Source organism: Mya arenaria, chromosome 3, assembly GCF_026914265.1.
Source record: "Mya arenaria isolate MELC-2E11 chromosome 3, ASM2691426v1".
In the NCBI taxonomy this organism is placed as follows: Eukaryota; Metazoa; Mollusca; class Bivalvia; order Myida; family Myidae; genus Mya; species Mya arenaria.
In genome coordinates, this window is record NC_069124.1 from 8,087,236 (window position 1) to 8,112,922 (window position 25,687).

General features: G+C 39.4%; 1 protein-coding gene across 1 annotated transcript; it reads right to left on the reverse strand.

Moving 5' to 3' along the window:
- Positions 1-6,973: 6,973 nt before the first annotated feature.
- Positions 6,974-25,383, reverse strand: LOC128226926 (neuronal acetylcholine receptor subunit alpha-10-like). Its single transcript, XM_052937040.1, has 9 exons — positions 25,250-25,383; positions 24,823-24,974; positions 24,265-24,309; positions 19,483-19,592; positions 18,543-18,757; positions 9,852-10,178; positions 9,364-9,469; positions 8,727-8,817; positions 6,974-7,937 (listed from the first exon to the last, which is right to left on the reverse strand). Exons 1-9 carry the CDS (start codon positions 25,293-25,295, stop codon positions 7,560-7,562), a joined length of 1,470 nt encoding a protein of 489 aa, XP_052793000.1. The 5' UTR covers positions 25,296-25,383; the 3' UTR covers positions 6,974-7,559.
- Positions 25,384-25,687: the final 304 nt, after the last annotated feature.

The window sequence follows — 25,687 nt, forward strand, 5'->3', positions numbered from 1 at the left end:
AATTTCGTCCAAGATGGCCACCAAAATTCAAGATGACCGCAATCACCATTAATAAAAATAAAGAGGAACTGTCATGTTCGAGGTCAAGTTCACACTTAAAAATCAAAGGTCATATGACTATAATATGACTATACAGTATTTCATGTCCATATTGAGACGATGTGCAGAGAGTATGTTACAACCAGCTCGGTTCAAGGTCAAGGATTGTGGGTGGGTGGGTGTGTGTGGGGGGTGGGGACATCAGTTTTTTAATATAAAAACAACGGTCAAGTTATGTCCAATCATTTCAGACGTTTGAATTATTGTATGAAGTTCAATTAGCTGCTATATTTCGTATTAAATAGAACCATCATGCAATGCAGTGACTTTAATTTATGTCTCCTATATTTTGGAAGGCGGTAAATGAAACGCATTAAACGAAATGATTTTGTTTTACAAAAAAAAATACTTCAATCCTCATAGCTTCAACCGGTTCAGATTCGAGTCGTTCCCTTCCATGTGCAGCAAGATACCTACGCTTTTATACGTTTTATCTTTGCGTACTTTCAAAACTGTTTTACAAAACGCAAGTTCATCAACAGATTTGTGCGAAGACGTTGGATGATATTTGATTTTATCAAATTTGGGTAAACAATGTCGGATGTTCAAACATGCAACGTGGAAACCTTTGCAACAATAAGAAAATGGCATCATACTAAAGACTTAAAACCTGTTGTTGCAAGCAAAATTGATTGGGTGACTGTCTTCGAATCCCCAACCACAGCATACTAGTTATATTTGGTATTGTATTTGCAGTACGTCTGAAAGATTATTCGGCATTTAAAAAAGCCCATCTTATAGCCACACCAGAATAAGACAAACCAGCAAATACCCAAGCATAATAGTAATAATTGGTATTGCAGAATGTTTGAACGATTATGGAACAATTAATAAAAGTGTATCTTATAGACATACAATAACTTAACGGTTGTTTTTGAGGACATCGTCTCAGTATGATGAACATTTGTGGACAGTTAATTCGAAAGCGGCTCAAGAGATGTGGAGCAGACACGAAATATTGTCATATGATCTTTGACCTGTGACATTGACCATGAACCGAGCTGGTTGTAACATGCACATCGTCTCAATATACTGAACTTTTTTTTCCAAAATCCATTAAGCGGTTCAAGAGATATGGAGCGAACACGAAATGTAGCCATACGGCCTTTGACCTCTCAGAGCGACCTTGACCTTCAATCGAGCTTGACCTCTCTCTCTATGGTTAAAACATGTGCTCTGCACATCATCTCAGTATGTTGAACATGTGTTGCAAGTCTTTGAACTATCCTTCAAGTGGTTCAAGAGATATGGAGCGGACACCGTTCGTGATTGACAGACAGACAGACGGACATACAACTTCAGCAAAAACATGTATCCCTATGTATTGGGGGAAACCAGCCAAAACCACAGCATTAAAGTTAAAATTTGTATTGTAGTCCGTTTGAAAGATTATTATACTTTTTAAAAAAACGAACCTTATCAAAAAGGTAGGCACTCAGAGCGATGATTCCTTCTATGTGATATACAAAAAGATCATGTGAATGCTCGCTCGCTCTCACGCCTGCCCATCCACACACCCTACCGCACTCACTCACCACTTAAAACCCACTCACAACCAAACCCTCCCCCATACTGATTCGGTGTATTCCATGAGTAGCATAATAAAACGGGCATCACAGCAAAAGGGGGTACATGTATTCATACCATTCCATATATTCAGATTCAACTAATCTTTTATACAAGTGTGTTATTCTATTATGCCTATCAGCTTCAATTTTAAGTGAATGTGAGCAAAATTGAAGTATAGAAAATACTATTTCAATTCAGATCATAGCTTAAACAAAGACAGTATAACATATTATTTACAAATGTATATATTTAAACCAATTATCCATAACAGCACTTTATGGAAATAAGAATCAATAGAAGGTTAACTTCATAAGCAGAGATGGATATTTTTTTCTAACTTACACACAAATACATAGCAATACATAAGAAAATGACCCATCTTACCAATAAGTTGAGTATACACGTCAATATACGTTTGCAAAACCTGAGGTATTTTTAAATGGATAATGATATATGTTCTTCCATGTATCATACTGGGTATATTTCGTCCATTTACCTAATTTCACTGCACTGAATTATGTATTGTATATCTGATTTTTCTACCCTGTTTATAGAATTAGTACGCAATATAGTTCCAATGAGTCAAAACCAAAACTTCAAGGAGTTTTCCAGTTTTTAGGAGTTTTCCCTTTCATGTCCATGTTTTATGAGTGTTTACTGTTAACATACGCAAAATATTACATACTCTTACTTGAACTTATTTTGTAAGTCAGACATTATTCCAGGTATGTTTCAGAGACTGATTTTCATCCAAAATCTGGTACTTTTGAGTTTTGAGTATGATGTTGAACTCCACATGGACTCATTTGAATGTTTGTGGTTTACTGGAAAAGTCTTGCGCTAAAGCTCAAGCCTAAACAGTCCATATCCCAGCATAATAGATCTTATATCGTATTCTAGTAGGTTTGAAAGACTTTAAAAATAACATATCTTATAGCCATGAACATATAGATACAATCAGCAAATAACTCCGCATAAATGAAAACTTAGGGACTTTAAATAAGGAAGTATCTTTTAGCATTAAAAGAACCAGGAAGACCATACGGTCGAGGTGCCAATACATTCAATTCCTATGTTGATTTGATACTGCAACGTTTGTACTTTGAATATCTACATTAAAAATTATAATGTAGTTTATTTGATTCCACAATTGATCTCTTCCAAATAAATACAGATAAATTAACTTGAATCAATGCTATATATTGTAGATAAACTGATAACTAACAACTGATAACAAAATAGTAGTTCGGTATCGTTTCTACACCTCAGCTCTCAAATCGGCAACATTTCAGGACTATATCGCCAACGATTAATCAACTCTTCAGCATGTTTTGCAACGTTACCGCAACCTTTCTGCACAATTAAAAAAACTTTCTGGAGCAATTCTAGAACTCTCGGCATTCTTCCGCTTCTTTGGATAGGTTCCAGCCTTTATACGGCAACCGTTCATATGCCATAATATTACAATGGGAATACATGCCAAAGGAGCCAATTGGCAAAGCTTCGCCCACTTGTTTATTAATGATCCCGAAATGTTCCTGAAACTAGCGAAATGTTATTGGCAACCCCTCCCAAAAGCCTCGAGGCTGTAGTGGATGGCCGCCATTATTGCAAAGATGGCCCATATAAAGCTGAACACTATCAATTAAAGTATTTATTAACCATACTTTTAACAAATCACATTAAAGACAACATTCTTGTATGCTTTAAATATACATATGCGTAGATAAATAGAGATAGGAAGTATTTCTGAAAATAAAGACTTTTAAAATCTGCATTTAATCTCAAATCAATCATTTATGGATACTAGAATTACGAAACGACAGATACTAAAAATATGAAAATTTCAATTTACTTGAGAAAAAATATATGTATACATGCTACTCTGAATATAAATAATAGCATGGGGTAAGAGTAAATAATACATTATATAAATACAGATCTGGGGCTATTAGAAAGATCGTGACTGTTATTAACCACTTAATATGTGACATAAAATTTAATTGACATATGGTTTGTATTGGTTAAAGGTATATTTAACAATTGAACTTATTTCAGTAAATGTTTGTGTTTTATTTCCTTTACTTCTAATACAAGTGTCAGTAAAATTATTATTTCTTTTTTCACAAGACATGTTGAGGTTATAATTTATTACCTACCGTATTATCCGGTAAGCAATTTTTTAGAAAAATAAGCACCCTTCTCCAAACACACACACACACGTTCGTTCATATAAACCGCATCAGCACCCCTTCTCCAAACACACACACACACACATTTATTTATATACACGCATAAGCACCCCTTCTCCAAACACACACGTTCATTCATATAACACGCATAAGCACCCTTTTCCATACACACACATTCATTCATATAACACGCATAAGCACTCCTTCTCCAAACACACACACACATTTATTTATATAAACGCATAAGCACCCCTTCTCCAAACACACACACACATTCATTCATATAACACGCATAAGCACCCCTTCTCCAAACACACACACACATTTATTTATATACACGCATAAGCACCCCTTCTCCAAACCCACACGTTCATTCATATAACACGCATAAGCACCCTTTTCCATACACACACATTCATTCATATAACACGCATAAGCACTCCTTCTCCAAACACACACGTTCATTCATATCCATATTACATTTGCCACTTAAAGGGAATGTTTTTGTAAAATGCACGTTTTTGTTTGACGAAATAAAGTGTGGCAAATCATTAGGAGTGCTAAAACTAAGACACCAAAAGCTGGATCCCTTCAGAAAATATTGATATTTGCTTTAATATCATCTTTGAAGACCACAGTTTTCATTAAAGTTAATATTCGTTGTTGCGTGATTGATTGTCAGTATCATTTGATGTTATCAATTTATTGTTAAAAGGTCAAAAAAGTCCTGATGGCCTGGTGGTTAGGGCGTTTTATATTTTTTCTTGACTTCCGCACCCCACTGAAACAAAAATACTTTTTTTATACTATAATTGCATTTTTACTGCAATTTCGATATCATAGAGTTAAATGATGATAAAATAACTCGCTGCCATCCATAAACTAAGTGTTTCTAGATGCATTATCGAGAAAACATGTTTTGGGGTCCAAAAACATGAGTCCCTTTAAAATAATTTTGTTTCATATAGCTTATTTTAGCAATAACATTAAGAAGGGCTATTGACCATGGGTTAGCCTTGTTTAATAAATGAGTCACCGTTGCATAGACTGTTAAGTTTAAGTTTTAACGAATGGCGCTGACCATTACACGCGCACAAATATGGACAAAATTGCAAACTGACTAACACAATTGAATGTGCCAGCCACCCTAGTAGCTAGAAACCCCGCTAGAAACGTGGCGGCCATCCCGCTATAGCTGACTACATGTGTATTAGACAGTCAGTTGAGTGACCGGCATGTATCTTAAAGCTTTTAAAGTTTATTTTAATTAGGCATGTAGGATTAAGATTGTCAAAATATTTGTGCTTTGTTTGTGGAGGCACGGGTCATAGATGAACATAGCAATTCTGCTGGTGTAGACTATAGCCATACAGAATGAAAATTGAAATGGCGTCTTATCCCTAGTATATAAAACTTCAACTGGGTTGAGTTAACATAACAATCAACAATTTGTTTTGTTTAATAATATTAAAACGTTTACCAAAAATGTATACAGTAAAACAAGACATTCCAATAAGTTGATATAAAAAATGCAAATACGTTGGATTATATACGCTCATATATATATATATATATACACGTATATTGAAATAGTAACTTTGTTTCCAAGTTAATAAAAACAATGTTCATTCCAATAATAAATAATGCATACTAAACGAAGTAACAAATATAAAACAGGAGGGCAAAAATGGTTTTATATCGCTCACCTGATTGATAGTAATCGTATTAAGGATGTTGGTAAAAGACCACTTAATGAGGCTACATACCAGTTATAAAAAGTCTAGACCATGCGGTTTCAGAGAAGATGATTTTACTATATAGATATAGGAAGTGTACAGAAAACTTGGGACCTATAGCCAGCTTTTACCCAAGGGGGGCATTATTTGATCAATTTTAGTAAAAGGTCACTGCATGAGGCTACATACCAAATAGCAAAGGTCTGGTTCATGTTGCTACAAAGAAGATGATTTTCAATTTTGTACTTTATAAGTATATATAACACCTGGGAGGCCCGGGTGTGACCAGCTTTGACCCTTGGGCCATCATTTTAACACTCTTGGTAAACAGCCACTTCAGGATGCTACATATCAATTATCAACAGTCTTGGACTTGCGATTTCAGTGTGATTCATCCATTCAGTCGTACGCATTTATTCCAAAAGCCTTTTGAGTTTTAGCTAGGGCTTATCAGCTAGTTAGGCACTTATTACTGTAAATCTCATTTACATGACCATGGGCTTAGAGCATACCTATTAGTAATTGGCCCTCTTTGATTTTATCTGGGTTCCATAATGGACAAGTTTATTTCCGTAGATCCAGTTTCTCATATAATACACTCAGTTATCGATGTTCTTTTTATGAAGACAAAAATTCAGCTTCCAAAACTGTATCATATTGCACTTTGTGGAGGGAAATACCAGTTTCAGAGAAGATTTTACAATATCAGTATATATAGAAAACTTGTGATCCCTGTCCGGGCATCATGTATTTTATATATAGCTAAAGTAAACGGATACTTAATTGTTTACTTTTCGAGTATAAAGGAAACCTGGAACAATTTTGGCTGTGCCATTTTTCACCCAGGGATATAATTTGAGCAATTTCGGTCACGGATCACTACATGAGAATGCTTACCAAATATCAAGGGTCTGGGTCTTGAGGTTTCAGAGAAGACGAACATTTTACCATGTAAGTATATAAAACACTTGTGACCCCTGGGACTGGGCCACTTTTGACCACAGGGACAGAATTTGAACATTCTTGGTAAAAGACCACTACATGAGGCTGCATACCTAATATCATGGGTCAGGCCCGTTGGGTTTCAGAGAAGAAGTTTTAAATGATGACGCTGGACGACGGACGACGGACGCTGGATAGCTCACCTTGAGAACTTCGTGTTCAAGTGTTCTTACGTTCCTTCAGAATGTGGTCCGTTGGTCAGTTCTGCAACACAAGCTATTTCTCTTTCGTCTTTTGCTACAGATTAAGGATACGTGGTGTTACATATACATGGATTGTTCAACGGAAAGTGAGGAGCAATAATAATTTGTTAATAATCTTAGAGACTTTTAAAAGGTGTCCATTGCAAATGAGATAGATTAGTCCAACACATCCAACACTCATATGTGTATAAGCATCCATCATTGATGACAGAAACTATATAATAACATCATTGATGACAGAAACTATATCATAACATAATTGATGACAGAAACTATATCATAACATAATTGATGACAGAAACTATATCATAACATAATTGATGACAGAAACTATATCATAACATAATTGATGACAGAAACTATATCATAACATCATTGTAAAAGAAACGTCAAAGAAAGAAACTATATGATTCCAACGAAAATTGAAACCCGATTATTCCATCGTTGATGAAGGAAAGTAGATATTTTTCATCGTTGATGAAACATCTCGATAATAAAATCTTTGATTAAAGCAAGCAGATCATTCCAAAGTTGATGAAATATATTAGATTTGTATTACAACGTTGGTGAAACACTATGTAATTGCATCGTTGAAGAAAACAATAACCTAGATGATTGTTGATGAAAGACACTACATAATAAGTATTTTCAAACAATTCTTTGTTTGATTGTCGTTAGTGTTTAACCTGATACAAGTATTTTCAAAACACATCATATTGAGACAGGCGTCAATTGCGCTTCAATTATCAGAACACGATTCACACAGCTTGCAACAGAAATGAAAGTGTTGTAATGACCAGTATCAGTATGTATAACACCAGGAATAGTCGGTCCAAGACATTTGAGATATCCCTCCACTCTGATCCAAGGTCTTCCTTATTTTGGTCATCTTCCAAATGACTGACAATTCTCCTCAAATATCTCTCTTTCAGATTTAATGATCCATCCATTTGCCCATCAACCTTATTGCTACGGACGAACCCTGGTAGAACGCCATTTCTTTTGATCATTGGGCTATGGTTATCCATGGTTATGTGATTGTTTGTGAGTTTGGTTTCAGTTGTGTCATCCAATCTGCTGTCATCTTGTTCAACATTTGAACGCTTTTCTGGTGGATGGCGTTCATGATTTACAATCTAGAATAGATAAGAATTGCAAGATAAAGGTCTAGTAAGTTTAATATATTCCAGGAATCTTACATTATGGGCATATAAACATCTGAGTGGTGATTATCTTAAGTCCGTCGGAGGTGGTGTTAAGAACCGTTTATAACTAAAATAAGAATTAAACAGTCCACTGAAAACAATCATCGTTAAAGTGTCAGTTTAAGAGATACAATGTTCGATGTGAAAAATAACGCTAAGCAAGTTCATGACCTTGTCCTAATATATAAAATATGTTTGGTGAGCAACGAACTAAACTACGAATGCTAGTCTTTTGCTTTAAAGTATTACAGTGTGTGTGTGTGTGTGTAAACCACGTGATAAATTACGCCATTAATGATACGTAGCATTTATGACGTAACTTATCAGTTATCAGTTTATTACAAAAACTGTATTACATTCGTTCAGCAAAGCACAGCCACTGCCGATGTGGCGAAAATGAGAACGGTTATTTCCATTGACCAAGTGTCCAAGAAATAATCATAGCATACAATCCATCTGAAGGTAGTCAGTTATGCTCCTTGACAAACAGTGCCCAAGGTATACATTAATGTAATTCATATATGGGGCAACGCTGGAAGTATCAATTAATGGCACGTTTATTTATCGGCGGCAGCTTTCACACTGATATCCCTTATAAGTAAATAACTAATTACTTAGTCGCTTGTCAGCTCGTCATAGTTTTCAGTTTTTTTCTGTTCGTATGACTGCTTGTTCCTTTTTGCTGATTTTTTAAACTACTAAACCTAAAAAACACTAAACCTCCTGCATAGGGGTATCATCAACGCCAACTTTGGAAGACGGAATACACAGGACACGGCCAATGTACTGGTGGAACACGACCTTCGCCCATCTGAAGAGAGAAGATTATGGAACACTATAATAAACCAAGAATTACTGTCAAGGGACACAGCTATGGATAATAAAACTATCACATACACTGAGTTATCGTATGAATATGACGACACTAAATTTGATTGATTATAATAGTTGATATACACATGAGTTACTCATTCGGGAAAACGCTCAAGTGTTGAACAAGAATTAACGGTACGAACGAATCGCTACTAAAGCCACCTTTATTTTATGTATTTTAAATTTATAAAGTATTTAAATGTGCAGCATAGCCCCAATACTAATACAAGCTGTATATACCTAGTTGCTGTTTTACCAGTATGAGTATCTAGTTTTAAACAGCTAAAAACAGTACATTTTTTAAGTTGTGGTTGGTCACAAAGTCGGACAAGTGGGTCTCATTCGGGGGTTGCGGTTCACCGCACTATACGACCAAAGGCGACAAGTGCTCGGAAACAGCATCGCTTTTTATCAACGCTCGCCTGTTTTATGCCAAACGTTAAGGCGATTGTAATTTAAAACGAAGGCGCTATCAGAACTGTACCTGGGCACTCGACGGCCATTGGTTCCACGATAGAAGACGTTAAGGACGACGACGGTCTGCAGGAGAGACAGCGACACAAGTACCATGGAACTCGCGAAGTACGAACCTGAAATCCAATATATAAATATAACATGTCAGTATCTCATGCCCGTATTAATATATATCAGAGAAAACTTCCACGACAACAATGTCAAAATTATACTGCGTCCATGCAGTCGATGACACCATATGTTTCGAAATACATGCAAAAGGTGGAATTAATTTTCAGATTAATAGTCTAAAAACTCTAAACATGAATATCTAAGGTCAAATTATGCTGGCCGACCGACCTACAATTTAAATATACACCAGCTAAATTTCTATTTGACCACTGGAGTATGTAAAGGCAACATGGGGCATCAATACCACGTACCCACTTAACAAATCCAGATCAAACCACTACAAATACATCATTTTACAGATGGTTTTCGAACAAAACTTTGACAAACCTATGATGGGAAAGTCATCCGAGGAAGGCGGAAGTGACTCTGACACCAGGAGGAGGAAGACCGCGAGGGACAGGAGAACGGTAATTTCCAGGGACACCTTTTCGCCGCTCTCCACCGGAAGTAGGAACGCCAGGGCCGCCACACAGGAAGTAAGGATGCACGGGAACATCATTGTGAGGAGATAGAAGGCAGGACGGCGCTTCATCACGATCGTGAACGTCACATCCGGATATGGTTCCGGGCAACAGTTGTAGAAAAGCTCGTGGCGCTCGACGGGGATTCGCAAGACGGACCACTCGGTGTTCTCGATGTAAGTGTCAAGGTCACCTGAAGGAAATGGGGATCGAACGTCATTGATTTCAGTTCTCATGCAGAGGTGAACATACACATCAGGACAAAAATATTGATGCACTGTCTAGTTTTATAAAGAAAAGAAAACATACGTTGTTTGGCAAGACAGGCCTTTGCAGAAATTATTTTGTAATAAGTGGTGTGAAGTTAAGCTCAACTAACGACGTTCAAAAAGGCTGTTAGACCATAGAATGTGAAAATTGTGATCTTAAGACTTTAAAACACACAGATAAATAAAATCAAATCATATATATATGTATTTTTTTATTATACATAGTAATTCAATGAAAAATATGTTGATGAACATATTGCGTATATTCGAATATGAACAATCTAATAAAAGTCTAAGTTTTATCAAGTGTCTTATATAAGACGCATTAAACAAGATAGTAAACTAATAAAGCGATTTAGAAAGAAACCCGGTAGCACACTTGTATCACATACTGCTGCACCATGAACACACGTGTATCATATACCGCCGCACCAAGAGCACACGTGTATAACATACTGCCGCACCACGAGCACACTTGCATCACTTTACTGCCGCATCAAGAGCACACTTGCATTATACTGTCGCACGACGAGCACACTTGTATCGAGTACTGCCGCACCACGAGCACACGTACATCACATACTGCCGCACAACGATCACACGTGTATCACATACTTTCGCACCAAGAGCACACTTGCGTCAAATACTGCCGCACAACGAGCACACTTGTATCACATACTGCCGCACAACGAGCACACGTGTATCACGTACAGCCGCAACACGAGCACATGTGTATCACGTACTGCTGCACCACGAGCACACTTATATCACGTACTGCCGCACCACGAGCACACGTGTATCACGCACTGAGGCGCCACGAGCACACGAGCATAACATACTGCCGCACCACGAGCACACGTGTATAACATACTGCCGCACAACGCGCAAACGAGTATCACGTACTGCCGCGCCACGAGCACACGCGTATAACATACTGCCGCACCACGAGCACACGTGTATAACATACTGCCGCACTAAGAACACACTTGCACTACATACTGTCGCACCACGAGCACATGTGTATCACATACTGCCGCACCACGAGCACATGTGTATCACATACTGCCGAACCACGAGCACACGTGTATCACATACTGCCGAACCACGAGCACAAGTGTATCAAATACTGCCGCACCACGGGCACACGTGTATCACGCACTGACACGCCACGAGCACATGTGTATCACATACTGCTGAACCATGAGCACACGTGTATCACATACTGCCGCACCACGAGCACACGTGTATCACATACTGCCGCACCAAGAGCACACGTGTATCAAATACTGCCGCACCACGAGCACAAGTGTATCCCATACTGCCCCACCACGAGCACACGTGTATCACATACTGCCGCACCACGAGCACACGTGTATCAAGCACTGACGCGCCACGAGCACACGTGTATCACGCACTGACGCGCCACGAGCACATGTGTATCACATACTGCCGCACCACGAGCACATGTGTATCACATACTGCCGCACCACGAGCACATGTGTATCACATACTGCAGAACCACGAGCACACGTGTATCACATACTGCCGCACCACGAGCACAAGTGTATCACATACTGCCCCACCACGAGCACACGTGTATCACATACTGCCGCAACAAGAGCAAACGTGTTTCACATACTGCCGCACCACGAACATAAGTGTATCACATACTGCCGCACCACGAACACACGTGTATCACATACTGCCGCACCAAGAGCAAACGTGTATCACATACTGCCGCACCACGAGAACACGTGTATCACATACTTCCGAACCACGAGCACACGTGTATCACATACTACAGCATCATGACCAAGAGCACACTTACATCACATTACTGCCGCACCAAGAGCACACTTGCATCGCATTTTGCCGCACCCAAAACACACTTATATCGCTTACTGCCGCACCACGAGTACACTTGTATCAAGGTCTGCCGCACCACGAGCACACTTGTATCGCGTACTGCCGCACCACAAGCCCGCGTGCATCACATTCTGCCCCACCACGAGCCCGCGTGCATAACATACTGCCCTACCACGAGGACACGTTTATCACATACTGCCGCACCACGAGCACACTTGTATCACATACTGCCGCACCACGAGTACATTTGTTTCAAGGTCTGTCGCACCACGAACACACTTGTATCACGTACTGCCGCATCATGAGCCCGCGTGCATCACATTCTGCCCCACCACGAGCCCACGTGCATCACATACTGCCGTACCACGAGGACACGAGCATCACATACTGCTCCACCACGAGCACACTTGAATCACATACTGCCGCACCACGAGCACACTTGTATCACATACTGCCGCACCTCGAGCACACTTGTATCACATACTGCCGCGCCTCGAGCACACTTGTATCACATACTGCCGCACCTCGAGCACACTTGTATCACATACTGCCGCACCTCGAGAACACATGTATCACATACTGCCGCACCTCGAGCACACTTGTATCACATACTGCCGCACCAAGAGCACACTTGCATCAAATACTGCCGCACCTCGAGCACACGTGTATCACATACTGCCGCACTACGAGCACACTTGTATCATATACTTCCGCACCTCGAGCACACTTGTATCACATACTGCCGCACTACGAGCAAACGTATATCACATACTGCCGCACCAAGAGCACACGTATATCACATACTGCCGCACAACGAGCACACGTGTAGCACATACTTCCGCACCAAGAGCACACTTGCGTCAAATACTGCCGCACAACGAGCACACTTGTATCACATACTGCCGCACCACGAGCACACATGTATCACGTTCTGCCGCAACACGAGACACGCGTATCACGTACTTCCGCAACACGAGCACAAGTGTATCACGTACTGCCGCGCCACGAGCACACGTGTATCACGTACTGCCGCGCCACGAGCACACGTGTACCACGTACTGCCGCACCACGAGCACACGTGTATCACGTACTGCAGCAACACGAGCACACGTGTATCACGTACTTCCGCAACACGAACACAAGTGTATCACGTACTGCCGCACCACGAGCACACGTGTATCACGTACTGCCGCACCACGAGCACACGTGTATCATGTACTGTCGCATCACAAGCACACGTGTATCACGTACTGCCGCAACACGAGCACACGTGTATCAAGAACTGCCGCAACACGAGCACACTTGTATCACGTACTGCCGCAACACGAGCATACGTGTATCACATACTGTCGCAACACGAGCACACTTGTATCACATACTGCCGCACTAAGAACACACTTGTATAACATACTGCCGCACCACGAGCACACGTGTATCACGTACTGCCGCACCACGAGCACACGTGTATCACGTACTGCTGCACTAAGAACACGTGTATCACGTATTGCCGCACCACGAGCACCCGTGTATCACTTACTGCCGCACCACGAGCACACGTGTACAACGTACTGCCGCGCCACGAGCACACGTGTATCACATACTGCCCCAACACGAGAACACATGTATCACATACTGCCGCACCACGAGCAAACGTGTATCACGTACTGCCGCAACACGAGCACACGTGTATCACGTACTGCCGCTTCACGAGCACACGTGTATAACATACTGCCCCACCACGAGCACACATGTATCACATACTACCGCACTACGAACACACTTGCACTACATACTGCCGCACCACGAGCACACGTGTATCACATACTGCCGCACTAAGAACACACTTGCACTACATACAGTCACACCAAGAGCACACGTGTATCACATATTGCCGCACCACGAGCACACGTGTATCACATACTGCCGCACTACGAACACACGTGTATCACAAACTGCCGCACTACGAGCACACGTGTATCATATACTGCCGCACCACGAGAACACGTGTATCATATACTGCCGAACCAAGAGCTCACGCGTATCACATACTGCCGTACAAAGAGCACACGTGTATCACATACTGCCGCACCACGAGCACAGGTGTATCACGTCTATCACATACTGCCGCAACACGACCACACGTGTATCAAATACTGCCGCATCACGAGCACACTTGTATCACATAGTGCCGCACCACAAGCTCACGTGTATCACGTAATGCCGCACCACGAGCACACTTGTATCACATACTGCCGCACCACGAACACCCTTTTATTACATACTGTCGCACCAAGAGTACAAGTGTATCACATACTGCCGCATCACGAGCACACGTGTCTGGCGTACTGCCGCACCACGAACACACTTGTATCACATACTGCCGCACCACGAGCAAACGTGTATCACATACTGCCGCACCACGAGCACACGTGTATCAAATACTGCCGCAACACGAGCACACTTGTATCACATACTGCCGCATCACGAGCACACTTGTATCACATACTGCCGCACCACGAGCACACTTGTATCACATACTGCCGCATCACCAGCACACGTGTATCAAATACTGCCGCAACACGAGCACACTTGTATCACATACTGCCGCATCACGAGCACACGTGTATCACGTACTGCCGCACCACGAGCACACGTGTATCACATACTGTCGCACCACGAGCACACGTGTATTAACTACTGCCGCAACACGAGCACAGGTGTATCACATACTGCCGCACCACGAGAACACTTGTATCACATACTGTCTCACCACGAACACACGTGTTTCACATACTGCCGCACCATGAGCACACATGTATCTCATACTGCCCCACCACGAACACACGTGTATCACATACTGCCGCACCACGAACACACGTGTATCACATACTGCCGCACCACGAGAACACGTGTATCACATACTGCCGCACCATGATAACACGTGTATCACATACTGCCGCACCACGAGAACACGTGTATCACATACTGCCTCACCACGAACACACGTGTTTCACATACTGCCGCACCATGAGCACACATGTATCTCATACTGCCCCACCACGAACACACGTGTATCACATACTGCCGCACCACGAACACACGTGTATCACATACTGCCGCACCACGAGAACACGTGTATCACATACTGCCGCACCATGATAACACGTGTATCACATACTGCCGCACCACGAGAACACGTGTATCACATACTGCCGCACCATGATAACACGTGTATCACATACTGCCGCACCACGAGAACACGTGTATCACATACTGCCGCACCATGATAACACGTGTATCACATACTGCCGCACCACGAGAACACGTGTATCACATACTGCCGCACCATGATAACACATGTATTACATACTGCCGCACCACGAGCACACTTGTATTACATACTGCCCCACCACGAACACACGTGTATCACATACTGTTGCACCACGAGCACACATGTATCACATACTGCCGCACCACGAACACACGTGTATCACATACTGCCGCACCACGAGAACACGTGTATCACATACTGCCGCACCATGATAACACGTGTATCACATACTGCCGCACCACGAGAACACGTGTATCACATACTGCCCCACCACGAGCACACGTGTATCACATACTGTTGCACCACGAGCACACATGTATTACATACTGCCCCACCACGAACACACGTGTATCACATACTGTTGCACCACGAGAACACGTGTATCACATACTGCTGCATCACCAGCACACGTGTATCACATACTGCCCCACCACGAGCACACATGTATTACATACTGCCCCACCACGAACACACGTGTATCACATACTGTTGCACCACGAGAACACGTGTATCACATACTGCTGCATCACCAGCACACGTGTATCACATACTGCTGCAACACGAGCACACGTGTATCATATACTGCCGCATCACGAGAACACGTGTATCACATACTGCCGCATCACCAGCACACGTATATCACATACTGCCGCAACACGAGCACACTTGTATCACATACTGCCGCATCACGAGTACACGTGTCTGGCGTACTGCCGCACCACGAGCACAATTGTATCACATACTGTCCCACCACGAGCACACTTGTATCACATACTGCCCCCACCACGAGCACACTTGTATCACATACTGCCGCACCACAAGCACACGTGTATCACGTACTGCCGCACCACGAGCACACTTGTATCACATACTGCCGCACCACGAGCACACGTGTATCACATACTTTTTTAATCAAGTAAAGAAGGAAAAATAGAGAAACAAAACTAAAACAGGAAGCGCAGTCTTATCAAGGCTTTATATTTTCTGTAGAACGTCAAAATCAGGCATCATGTTTAGTGGATACATTTGTTTGTGGACAAATGAGAATCAAGTTTCAATGCAAACCATATGTGCCACAGCACGCTTCCAGTCCAAGTTTATCGAAGATTCGACTTTCACCAAAACTTAAACGGTTTTTAATTGTACTTAATATTTGAAAAAGGTATAAATTCGATATCTTTGTCAGTTCTACAAAATAAAGTCAGCGGCCAGGCGTGCAGGCTTAACAGTACACAGTGCAAAAACGAATAATGATATTCCAGAAATACGATCTTACTAAATATCATATTTGAAAATAATGAACGTGAAATAAGCGCAGCTGGCGGCCTAGCGGCGTGAAGTTAGCGGTCTGGCGATGTAGCGGCATGAAGATGGCGCCTAAGCGGCCGAATTGTTTTTTTTATTTCATATCCTTTTTTGATGCGTTTTCTACGGAAACAAAATCAAATTGACGTGTTTGTTTGTACAAATGAACATCCTGTAGCGATTATTAGCATTTTCCCAAAGGTTAATCTAGCAGTCTAGCGGTCTGGCGGCCTAATAGAAAAATATAAAAATAGAAAACAAATGTAGGCCGCTTGGCCGCCAGGCCACCAACTTTTCGCCCGTATGCCGCTTATTTCACGTCAATGTGCGAGCATGCAAAGTGTAATAAAACTATTCGATACTAAGTGTCTTACCTACTGGTTTCATGAGAGAAGACAAAAGAAAGAACTAAGAATACATATCTACAATGTTTATGCCATTATTTACGTTTGATGATATGCAGATGGATACAATATCGGATTTCTGCAGTTTCGTGTTTTCGCGGCGAAAGGGCGACAATGTGCAAATGCGCCAAGTGGCTTAACAAGAACGTGAAAAGGAGAAAAGGGCCGAGTAGGTTGGCGAAAATCCGACAATGCCCAATGATGCGGGACGAAAATTCGAAAAGGATAACATGCAACAATGCGCCGAGTAGGTGGACGAAAATGAGACAATGCGCCAAGAGACTGGGTGAATATGTGCATTAATTATTCGGCGTCTTTTTCTTTTGCCCTGTCACTTGGTGCATTATTATATTTTTGCCCCGGCACATGTGGCGATGATTTTTGTATTATTACATTTTCATCCTATCGCCACGAAAATGGCAGAAAGCAGCCACCAAATAGAATTGAAAATGTGTGTATGTGTGTGTGTGTTTACATGTATTATTTGGATAGTCAGGTATGAAAAGATACTGAAGCATATACAGTATACTCCACTTTCTATTTCAGAATATCACATGTAATTAAATTTTAAAGAGCAATATCAATTTGATTTGATGCGTTTGTCAATATAAATCAAATAGCTGGTAGACTTAATGAAATCATTTCGAACGTGTTAATTCACTATTTTCCCATTAACGAATCAAATTACCTTACTGCATTAAATTATATTGTGCGTAGATTCAAACTAGACTCAACATTCGGTTTCTTAAACGGATATGCAATTGTTAAAATCTCAAGGTTTTGCAACAAATTTGAAGTTCCTTTCAAGATAAACTAGATATAACTCTCATAAAAAGACTTGGTGGCCGTTGAACGTATCAAATTCTAAACTGCAGTTATATTACAATTCTGAAGTGATTTTGTTCACTCATACACAGTGTTCAACACAAAGAGTGTCTTGTTGCCTTTTTTCGGTATATGGATGTTAATGGAATGTCATATTCTGCCGCTTTGCAGAGTAATTGATCATAAAATCTATTTAAACTATAGATTGTTTTCATGCTATCTTTTCATCAGTGGAGACTGTCTTATGTGTTATAAAAGTGCATAAGTTTTATGTTGTTTTAATAATGAAGTATATTAACGAACTATTTGTCATTTATTAAACAATAAATCAACAAATATTTTTGTATACGAAAGATCACTCAAACCAAATGTATCGTATTTGTAACCGGTGAAACCGACATTGCAACCTTCACGACTTTGTGTTTCAGGTCATCTATAATTGGCGAACGCTATCATTTTCTGAAAATTGTTAATCCGAAATATCGTTATTCCGAAATATGTTTTTTTGTCCTTACGATTTCGGATTAACGATGTTCAACTGTATATATAAGTCTAACCTGCAGAGTTTCGATTGACAAAGTCAAGGTCAAGACCGTGGTGCGACCAGGAACCGAACTGTAAGCTGCACTCCTGGGTGTCGAACGGGAAATACTTCACATTTACCCTGCAGATACTCTTGGTGACTGTCGGAAAGTTATATGTGACGTCACCGGAACTAGAAACGTACGCGCGGTAGTCTTCTCCTCCGGGAAACATGACCTCCTCTGCCGCGCTTGAAATAAGAAGAATAGTAAAATAAGAAAGACATCTCGCTTTATGGTTGCTTTCTTCTTCAATGATGTTATGTGATTGATGTAGTCGACTGAATTGTAATGTACTTGACCTTTGACCAAATATTCAAGAATGTATGCACGATAGGACATTAGGTATTAAAAATTGGATGGCATGAATTAAAATCTTATTGTTTAAGAATGGATGGAAGTGCACGTAGTGAACCAGCCCTTCTAAGTCAGTAAGATTTTCATTCAGGCCATCTTACAAACTTAGAATACAACCTCATTGGCTGACACATTGTCAACGCAAAATCTTACAAATGGATTATGTGTCGGACGAGTGACAGTTGATGGACCTTTAAACACACGCGAAAATTGAAATTCTTAATGTTTAAACCTAGTACTCAATGATTGTTCATCTCCATTTTCATTCGGGCTGAAAATGTAAGTTGTATTCTAATTAATTTGTTTTTGATACTGACAGGTGTATAGGCTAATGGCAGTTTCTGAATATAGACAAAAGTCAGCCATGTAAGTTGCAATATTGCATTATACATGTATACTGTATATATTATGATCAGAATGGTTCTTAGAAATGTTCTAAGTATATATCATGGCAAAGTCAATATATATATATGAGTGCACATGTCAAACATTTTACTGATGTAATTAAAGGCCCATCAACTATTAATCTAAAGTTAGTAGCAAAGCACAAAATGCGCACCTATCATAGAGAGTGACGTCAGGTGTCCATACGTCACCGTACGTCATCATGACATACGTGAGGTTGTTGTAAGACGTCGGGTCCCACTGCAGACGACAATCGTTCCAACGCTGGCAGGAAACAGAAAAGGTCATAAAGGAACTATTTTCTCAATGAAATACAAAGATGTTTTTATTAAAGCCCAACGCACTGTTGTGACCCGTGTATTTGTTGACATTTACGAATAAAGACGTCAATGATTGATTGTAATAAGCCTTATTAACCTCCTGACTTAGGGCATAAAACCGTATTAGATTATCCTACTACCACTGTGCAGTGGATATGATCCCCGCCAAGAGAGCCAAGAACAGATCCCCCTCCTAATCTTCCTTTTCTTACAATAAATTTTATGGTATAACGCATCAACTTGAGCTGTGTGAAGTAAGCTAACCATACGGCATTCGAAAAGATGAATGTCATGCTAGCACAATATTGGACATTCAAGTTTCTGAATGTCGTGCTGGCTTGACATTTAATATTCAAAAAATGCAGGTGCAACATTCATTTCTTGAATGTCGAATGTCGCGCCAGCATCTGTTAAATGTCGGATGTCGTACCAGCATCTGTTGAATGTCGAATGTCGTGCCAGCATCTGTTGAATGTCAAATGTCGTGCAAGCAACTGTTGAATGTCGAATGTCGTGCAAGCATCTAATCTGTTGGATGTCGAATGTCGTATATTTTTCTAACTCCAAACCTCCACCACATTGATACGTTTTTAAATCTTTCAGAATTAGTTTCCATTTTAACACATCAAAGCTGGTATACACATGGATTGGCAACAATCCCATTTTCCAATTATTAATTTTCTATCTAAATACGAAGTACTAGTCTGTCAAAATATAATACATCCCTTTCTTAAAGTATTGAATTTTTAATAACGGAAATATTAATGATTAATTAAACATTTAATCTCTTTTAAATCGGCGCTTTCAACAACTTATATATTCTTGATATTTATTAATGAGAAATGCCGAGGATCGCATGATTCAAATTAAGTCTTAGACTTAAAATGGAGATTATTCTTTTCCTATTTTTTTCGCAATTTCCTCGGTTAATATGGTGACGACGTACGTTGGGTTATTCGAATTACGTTCTTTTACACTCACAGCGGGTTCAATACATTGGGTAAACGGTATCGTATAGCATAATTTTATGATAAAGGTATTCATTACTGCTCCAATAGTGCACTTATAGTGATGACATTGATGTTAATCAGGATTGGAATAAGTTAAGTTCACAAGAGAACAGTTGACAATTTCGTTATTATGGTAATAAATTTATAATCCATGGTTACACTACTTGAAACATTATCTTGACAGTAGCATTAAATACGTTTCAAATATTTGGCCCATTGATGTAAATCATGGATGTCTGCTTATGCAAGCTTTAAGTAATATTTAGATAACACGAAGTAACAACTAAATGGTCAAGAGCGTAGCGTAGATTTTAATTAATGTGTGATAAAAGGCCCAACTATAAAGTCCTAGTATTCTTTAGTGACATGTAAAATGATGTGTTTATATGTAAACATACGAAATTCCTCCTAACATTTTAAACATTTTTAACCCCCAGGTTGTTAAATAATATGCATTTATCGCAATAAAAAATGCAACAAAACCGAAAATATAATCTATATTTAGCGCGCAAATCGTCATTGCGAAATTTTCATATCGCGTGTCCATAATTCTATATTGTCTTATATACTAATGATTTTCATTGTTTAACTATGAAGTTATTGTCTTTAAACAGAATCATCATACTCACACTGTCATAAATTGAAATCTCAACTAGAGCTGTCACAGGAGTGACGAATACCCCCAAATGCCGCCTGGACACAGGAATGGCAAACCATTCCTTGAAAAGAGGCCATAACTCCAAGGTTACTGCACACTGCATCTTCTTTTATCATGCATGTATTGTTTTATTTAAATATGTTGAGTAATTTAGAAGTTACACTGCTGACAAGAAAAACTATCCTTTTATGAGTTATCGTCCGGAAAACGTTTTTCTATTTTTAGTAACAGTGACCTTGACCTTGGCCCCACCAGCCCCAATATCTAACTTGACCTGTATCTTCTGATGTTACACCTGTGTACCAAAAATTGTTTAAATCTGTCTAGCCTTTCGTGAGTTATCGTCCGGAAACCGTTTTTCTATTGTTAGTAACAGTGACCTTGACCTTGGCCATACCAGCCCCAATATCGAACTTGACCTGTATCTTCTGATGTTACACCTGTGTACCAAAAATTGTTCAAATCTGTCAAGCCTTTCATGAGTTATCGTCCGGAAACCGTTTTTCTATTTTTAGTAACAGTGACCTTGACTTTGGCCCCACCAGCCCCAATATCGAACTTGACCTATATCTTCTGATGTTACACCTGTGTACCAAACTGTATCTTCTGATGTTACAATGTGTACCAAAAATTGTTCAAATCTGTCTAGCCTTTCATGAGTTATCGTCCGGAAACCGTTTTTCTATTTTTAGTAACAGTGACCTTAACCTTGGCCCCACCAGCCCCAATATCGAACTTGACCTGTATCTTCTGATGTTACACCTGTGTACCAAAAATTGTTCAAATCTGTCTAGCCTTTCATGAGTTATCGTCCGGAAACCGTTTTTCTATTGTTAGTAACAGTGACCTTGACCTTTGCCCCCCCAACCCCAATATCGAACTTGACCTGTATCTTCTGATGTTACACCTGTGCACCAAAAATTGTTCAAATCTGTCTAGCCTTTCATGAGTTATCGTCCAGAAACCGTTTTTCTATTTTTAGTAACAGTGACCTTGACCTTGGCCCCACCATACCCAATATCGAACTTGACCTGTATCTTCTGATGTTACACCTGTGTACCAAAAATTGTTCAAATTTGTCTAGCCTTTCATGAGTTATCGTCCGGAAACCGTTTTTCTATTTTTAGTAACAGTGACCTTGACCAATATCGAATTTGACCTGTATCTTCTGATGTTACACCTGTGTACCAAAAATTGCCTTTCATGAGTTATCGTCCGGAAACCATGAAAACCGACAGACCGACCGACACGCAGACCGACCGACCGACCGACAGACAGACAGACCGACCGACAAGCTCACTCCTATATACCCCCTCAAACTTCGTTTGTGGGGGTATAATTATATTCAACTGAAGAAAAGGGACGTCATAAGACAATTAATATTGAAACATTCAATCGGCGATCTTTCATTGAACGACTTCTGTAGTCATTTGAAAACGCTTCCATCACGTTTATTAAATAAAAAGGAAGTTAATAGTCTTCCTGTGATATTGCTTTTGCAAAAGTTCGGTATTTCTTATACGTGTTTCTCCAGTCTAAAACTTAACTGCTCAGGTACTTTTTTTGCAGCTATGCCCTGCCCACTTTTCTACCTCATAATCATATAAAGTGTGTCAATGGGTCGAGTTAGGGATTCTCTTGGTATTTCCCATCCATTTCTGTTTAATAAAGCATGGTGTGAACCTCGGGGTTTAATAAAACATTCTCTGTGACTTAAAGTGATTCTGGGACTTTCAACATCCTCGCTGCAGTTCCATTTGCTGAAAAAGTAGGTTGTATTCTTATAATGGATATAACGTCTTTTGTGGGTTATTTGTACAAGTAGCGCACACTGTAACGTCATATACATGGGTGGCAACAATGTTTGGTATTTTGGAAGTAACACAACTCATGGCATTTGTGCAGATCATGCACAAGAACGAATTTTCATTTCAATCTTAGATGAGTTTGAAATTAAATATCCCCTACATGGAGGACATAAAGATATAATGAACTGAATTGATTTTGCCCAATTTAAGTTGAAAACATGGTCACCATAAGAAACGCGTCAGGTATATACAAGACAAAGACTACCGATTATGCAATGATCAAATATTTATTGACAAAGTGTTATTTGTTGATATATGCTATCATGATGAGCCAGACGGTTATTAGACCCAACTATTTGAAAGACGATGATTAACAACCAATAAACGCTATATAGTCTCGGGGCCATTCGAAAAGATTGGGAAATTAAGCGTATCGCTTGTTTTCAAGAGTGAAATGTAACCTGTTCTTGTTTATTTTAAACACTATTTGAGGTGTTTATATTACTATGGTATAAAACTTGATTTAGACGCAATCGGTTTTAGGTCGGTAGGATATAGGTCTTTGTAAAATTTAATTTGAGCTCCTGACGCTTCGTTGCGCCTGGTCAGTTGTCCGAGGTGTGTCAGAGGTGGTAAAGGTAAACCAATGGATTAGATAACCATGTGTTGTTATTATGAATAAACTGACAATGGTCAATTGACCGACTGGACTGCAAAGACTGAGGTTGAGGTTGAGGATGAGTCTATAAACATGTACATGAACACTGACCTAAGGTGTAATGTGGCACATTTCGATGATTCCTTAGATAACGTATTGAACAATTGTGTATGTTGCTTTTGTCAAATATTTCTCACATGCTTTATGAACCATCGTAATATTTGAACAGAAATCGAATCACAGCAATGATTAAATAAATCGGATGAACGCGTTGATTCGATTCAACATTTACTTGTTACTTCTGATAGCTCCATTTACCTTAATTGTAAATTTCGATGCCTGGTGATTTGGTATCATTTTAAAGGTATAACATATATACAGTAGTTACAGTTTGTATAGTTGCAGTTTGTTTCAACAGACATCAGACGGAATTGAGTATTCTGCAAACTGTGAAGGAAAATAAAATGATAAAAAAATCCTACCATCCTCAACCAAACGTTTGTGGTCAAAATCTGTTCTCGTTCATTCTGAAAACAGTCAAACACATATCAGGCTATTTATATATCCATGATGATGATGATGATGATGATGATGATGATGATGATGACATATATATTGAAATGTATATATATATATATAAGTTCAGAGTTTATTTTAAGTTAGATAGGTAAGAATTTTACAATATTAAGTTAATAATATCATATTATACATCAGAAACAAAAGCGTGAGGAGAGTATAACTAAATACATGTATATATTCCAATTTATGTTCAGTATTCAATTATATATCAATAAGTATTACTACTTTTCAGAAACTCAACTTTAAAGAATGTATTGGCAATTTCTATATACGGGTGTTGGTAGCTCGTTATATTTCAATATTAACAAAGTGTACAATGAATGGAATAAAAATACATTTTAAATTAAAGAAAATATTTACGTAGGTGGCACATGGATGTATTAAAAGCATCTTTAGGAACCTAGCTTAAAGCTGTAAAACAGAGAATTACTTTAGAAGGGAATAAACATCCTTGGACATACCAGCTCCATTATTTGTCGTAGGGCAAGGTCAATGTTTAGCGTGACCTTGTCATCGAAAGTGCACAAGGGAATGAGGCTGACGTCATAATCAGTCAGCAAAGAATCAAAAAGTCCCTTTGCAAGCGTCTGGTTGGAAACCGCCCCTGACGGCGCTTGAAGAGAAATATTTGAAAAATATGAGTTTCGATGCTCAATTTAATTAATCGAATAATAATAATAATAATAATAATAATAATAATAATAATAATAATAATAATAATAATAATAGTGAGAGCAATATAATGTTACATCTACGTAACTTGTCTTAGTTTCATTGTTATTTATTTGATATCAAATTTAATTGATGCCAATGAAACTAAGATAAGACATTTGAAAGAGATTATAACATTTATCAAATATTTCATAATTAATTATATATTTAACTTACTTTGGTGAAGGCAGAAAATAAAAGCCAATATCACAAATAAATCCATTTTCAACTTCACAGATATATGAAATCGTATCACTTTAATTAAACGAATAGACTAACAAATTTAGAAAGCAAAATAACCCCAACCATAGCCGAGGGACACGAAAATAATGACAATTTTAGCTTAACCAACGAACTACCCGATCGTTCATGACTGTAATTACTAGGAGAAGCCTTCAGATAGATTTAAAGTCAACAACAAATACGTGTATATATTGTCCCATATGAAGGTTGAAGAGATAGTATATCTTGGTTTGATGGCATTCAGAGAAATACAATAATCGAATAATTTCTATTAAACTTAATTGATCAGACAGTTCAATAGTTCTTAAAGTGTTGTAGATCGCACCCAGTTTGTCTCCGTGTTGTGTTTAAACTTTACACACAATACGGGGA